The sequence below is a fragment of the Canis lupus genome, chromosome 6 (genome assembly GCF_011100685.1).
Source record: "Canis lupus familiaris isolate Mischka breed German Shepherd chromosome 6, alternate assembly UU_Cfam_GSD_1.0, whole genome shotgun sequence".
In the NCBI taxonomy this organism is placed as follows: domain Eukaryota; kingdom Metazoa; phylum Chordata; class Mammalia; order Carnivora; family Canidae; genus Canis; species Canis lupus.
Genome location: NC_049227.1, coordinates 16,903,510 through 16,908,019, shown reverse-complemented (window position 1 = coordinate 16,908,019; position 4,510 = coordinate 16,903,510). Strand labels below are relative to the sequence as shown.

Genomic DNA, 4,510 nt, shown 5'->3' with positions numbered 1-4,510 from the left:
ATAATAATATAGATAGGTAAGTTCAAATTCTTCCTTGACATTTATTCCTTTTTTTCCATTTCCCAACAAGTACTAGTCAATCCCCAGAAGTGAACATTGTTTATTATTCTAGACACACACACACACACACACACACACACACACACACGTGCACGGGCACACAGAAAGAGAGAGAGAGAGGAAGGGAGAGAGGGAAACAATTTTATGTTTAAATCTTACTCTCACGGGGTAGTCTGTTCTATGGTTTGTTTAACATTATCTTAGAAATCTTTTCATATCAGCACATAAATATCTACCTTATTTATTTTAATAGCTGCATGTCATGCCATAGTATGAATATGCCATAATTTCTTTAGTGATTTCCCTATATTAATAGGCATTTGGGTTTTTCTGCCTTTTCATTATTGCAAATAATTTCAACGTTATTATGGCAAATTCCTTGTACAGACCTTTCTGCACATTGAATATGAATAATTCTTTAAAATAGAGTTCAAAGCAGAATCATTGGGTTGAAGCATATATGTATTTTAATTTGAACAAGTATTGTCAAATTATCTCTCCAAAAAGCTTTACCAATTTACACTCCTTTAACAGTGCATGAAAATGCTTATCATAATCAAGACATATATAGTTCTGTTGTCCAAAAAATTTCCCTTAGGCAGCAGCTTTGCATTTTAATCTCTAATCTTGTGTTCTGCTCTGCTTTCTGCCACTATAGATTGTTTTTGTTTATTCGAGAATTTCATAGATCTAGGATTATACTGTATATAATCTTTTATGTCTGGCTTCTTTTTTTTCTAAAAATTTTAATTTCAGTGTAGTGTTATATTAGTTTCAGGTTGGGGTGCCTGGGTGGCTCAGTTGGTTGTGCACCTGGCTTCCGCTCAGGTCGTGGTCCCAGGGTTCTGGGATCGAGACCCGCATGGGGCTCCCTGTTCAGTGGGGGGCCTGCTTCTCCCTCTCCTCCCCACTTATGCTCTCTCACTATCTATCTCAAATAATAAATATAATCTTTTATGAAATATTAGTTTCAGGTGTACAAAATAGTGATTCAACAATTCTGTATATTAAAAAAAACAATTCTGTATATTGCTCAGTGCTCATCAGGATAAATATACTCTTAATCTCCTTCATCTATTTCACCCATCCCCCAGGCCACCTCCCTGCTTCATGTCTTCCTTATGCCCCTGTTTCTTCCTCTTTATTGTATGTCTAACTTCTTTTGCTCAACATAATTATTCTGAGATTCATCCATGTTCTCATGAATACCATTAGTCTGTTCCTTTTTATTGCTGAATTAATCATATGAATTTAATTATAATTTAATTATATGAATATGCCACAATCTGTGTATCTATTCAGTGGTTATTGGACATTTAAGTTGTTCCCATTTTGGGGAATTATGAATAAAGCTGCTGTGAACATTTGCATGTAAGTGGTTTTATATATATATAAAATGTTGTATTTATTTATTCATGGGAGACACACAGAGAGAGGCAGAGACCTAGGCAAAGGGGGAAGCAGGCTCCATGCAGGGAGCCCAATGCAGGACTCAATCCTGGAACTCTGGTATCATGCCCTGAGCCAAAGGCAGACACTCAGCCGCTGAGCCACCCAGGCATCCCTGCATGTAAGTGTTTTTGTAGATGTGTATGTTCATTTCTTATGAACTATACCTAGGAGTGGAATTGCTGGGTCATGTGGTAATTGTATGTATGGAAGCAGACCAAGTATCCATCAATAGATGAATAGATAAAGAAGATGTGGTATACATACACAATGGAGTATCATTCAGCCATAAAAAAAGAATGAAATCTTGCCATTTGCAATGACATGGATGGAGCTAGAGAATTAAGTGGAACTAAGTGAAATAAGTCCGTCTGAGAAAGATAGACACTATATAATTGCACTCATATGAGGAATTTAGGAAACAAAACAAATGAGCAAGTGAAAGAGAGACAGAGACAGAGAGGGAGAGAGAGCCTCCAAGAAATAGATTCTTAACTATTGAGAACAAATGGATGGTCACCAGAGGGGAAGTGAGTAGGGGGATGGGTGAAATAGAGGATGGGAATTAAGGAGGGCACTCATCGTGATAAGCACTGGGTAATGTATGGAATTATCGAGTCCCTATATTGTACATGTGAACGTACTATAACACTGTATGTTAACTATATTGGAATTTAAATGAAATGAAATGGAAAAAAAGTATCTGTCATCCAACAGGGAGTCAGTTGATACTAATTCTTTTTGTCTGAATTTTAGTTTTGGAGTGTGGATACTGGGATGTGGGGCAGATGGCAAGGATCTGTCCTGGGTTTGGTTTTCTAGGTCTCCCTACTTATCTGTTTTTAATGGCCTTGCTATCTTTTAACTTCAGAGAAACCTCTCCCTTGTTCCCAACCCCTGGTTGACCTATCACCTTCCTTCAGGACCTAGATGTAGGGCGTTTCCCTCTTATGCTGACACTTGACTCTGCCTACATTTAGCTCAGAGAGGGACATAACACACCCTGGAAACTGTGGGTGAGACATACACCGTTGGACCTGCAGGTGAGCCAACCTGGGAGAAATGTGATCTCAGCAGAATATGATTTGAAAGATGCTGGAGAGGTGGTCCTACAAGGCACCAGAGATCTTTAAGGGAAATAAGGGAATTGGGGGAAATATGCAGGAATGAAGAAAAGGATACTTAAATTTGATCTCTTTCTCTAACGTAGGCAGATGGCTTTGCTTCAGGCCAATAAGGATCTCATTTCTACAGGAATTAAGGAATTTAATGTTCTGCTGAATCAGCAGGTGAGCCCAGGCACTGTTTCAAAGGATAGGCCTAGACTCTTGGCAGGTGGGTGAGGGCAGAGAAGGGACAATAATTTGGAACTGGGGCGTAATGGTGCAGTTAATGGCAACAATTAGAGACAGGGAATACAAGTCAGAGAAAGGAGAATGTCAGAGGTTGTGGGTTATTCTTGAATCACACAGCTGACCACATTCTCCCTCGTGATCCCCTCTCCCTGCAGGTCTTCCCTAATCCTCCTATCCCTGAAGAAGCCATGGTGACTATGGTGAATGACTGGGTGAACTTCTACATCAACTATTACAGGCAGAAGATGGTGGGGGAGCAGCAAGAGCAGGAGAAGGCTCTCCAGGAACTTCAGCAAGAGCTAAATACTCTGTCTGCCCCTTTCCTGGAGAAATATAGAGCTTTCCTGAAGCACTTATGAGCAACTAAATCACCCACTGCCTTTCTCTTAGCTCAAAACCCCAGGCCTGCATCTCTAAGAAACTCTTAAATCCTGCCTCCGAGTTCTTGGAGTGCTCAGGCTCTGCTCCTTCATGGTGTTACTCTACCTTGACACCTCAATAAAGACCAAATTGGTTTGCTGGTCTTCCTGTCTCTTCTGTTCTTTTTCAGTTGTTGGTCCCTGACTTGTGGAGGCAGTTGGTTCCTTTTCCTTTAGCTCTATTTCCTAGATATGATCTTGGATATTTAATTCCTTTAGAGCAGAGGTTAGCAGCCTTAAGTAACCACTGGGCAATACTAAAATAGCCTGAATGACAGGCCAGGCAGGCGGAGAGAAAGTGTTGGGGTGTTAGAATCATAAAAATAAAAAAAATAAAAGGAAAAGAAAAAAGAAGCTCTCTAGAAATTGTGGCCCTGTGAAATTCTTGTTGAAAGACTTCCAGTCTTGTTCATCCTACAGTAGGTGAAATCAAGAGGCCACTCATCTCAATTTTCGAATTCCTTGCCCTTAGCCCCAGCTTGAACAAAGTTCTAGGATCTCAGAACTCTAATACCACAGAATACCTCCCTGGAGTATCGCTGTGAGAGTTGGAAAGGATCTTGGGAACCATTCAATACATCCCTTATTTTTCAGATAGGAAAACCTTTGGCTCTGAATCCCTCAGCCTCAGATCCTAGGCTTGGGAAGCATAGATTCCTGTTCTCCTCTGGGCCCTAAACTTCTCCTGCCATTCCCAGTACTAGATCTCTTTTCTCTTCAACCTCTAAACATTGCAAACGTCTTCATTTTAGGGTGCAATCACGGTGCAGTCAGTCTGATGAGTGTTTAAAAAATGAAATGAAGGTGTTAGAAAAAGGAATGTCCGGCAAGCTTTGCAACATCTGCGGAAAGCCTCACGGGTGCACAGCACCAGTGCGCAGGGGAGGAAGGAAGATGTGAGAGGCACGGGTAGGAAGCGCAGGTCCAAGGGGCGGGGAGCGCTAATCAGATGCAAGGTGCAGGCGCTGCTGGCGCTAGCAGGAGGGAGCTGGGAGCTTTCTTTATCATTTCCTGTTTTCTCCTTAGCCAGAAAGATTTGGTCCTGAGACGGTTGTTTGCTCCTTCCAACCTTCAGTAAGTCTACGTTTCAGATCTACTTTTGGTTTGGGGGCCTCGTTAGTCTAGCTCAGGGTCGAAGAGGAGCTCTCAGTGCCCCGCCCCCCCCCCCCCCCCCCCGCTATCCTTCCAAACTTAAGAGTGTCAAGATGAGAGGACTCATCAAGAGAA

At 41.6% G+C, this 4,510-nt stretch overlaps 1 protein-coding gene across 1 annotated transcript; it reads left to right on the top strand.

The window, feature by feature from the left end:
* Positions 1 to 2,469: 2,469 nt before the first annotated feature.
* Positions 2,470 to 3,388, top strand: AHSP (alpha hemoglobin stabilizing protein). Its single transcript, XM_038538864.1, has 3 exons — positions 2,470 to 2,552; positions 2,720 to 2,798; positions 3,020 to 3,388. Exons 2-3 carry the CDS (start codon positions 2,724 to 2,726, stop codon positions 3,221 to 3,223), a joined length of 279 nt encoding a protein of 92 aa, XP_038394792.1. The 5' UTR covers positions 2,470 to 2,552; positions 2,720 to 2,723; the 3' UTR covers positions 3,224 to 3,388.
* The last annotated feature ends 1,122 nt before the right edge of the window (positions 3,389 to 4,510 follow it).

Coding starts and splice junctions, on each gene's coding strand:
- AHSP (XM_038538864.1), top strand. CDS start 2,724: ATGGCTTTGCTTCAGGCCAATAAGGATCTCATTTCTACAGGAATTAAG. Junction 2,799..3,019: donor ATGTTCTGCTGAATCAGCAG/GTGAGCCCAGGC, acceptor CTCTCCCTGCAG/GTCTTCCCTAATCCTCCTAT.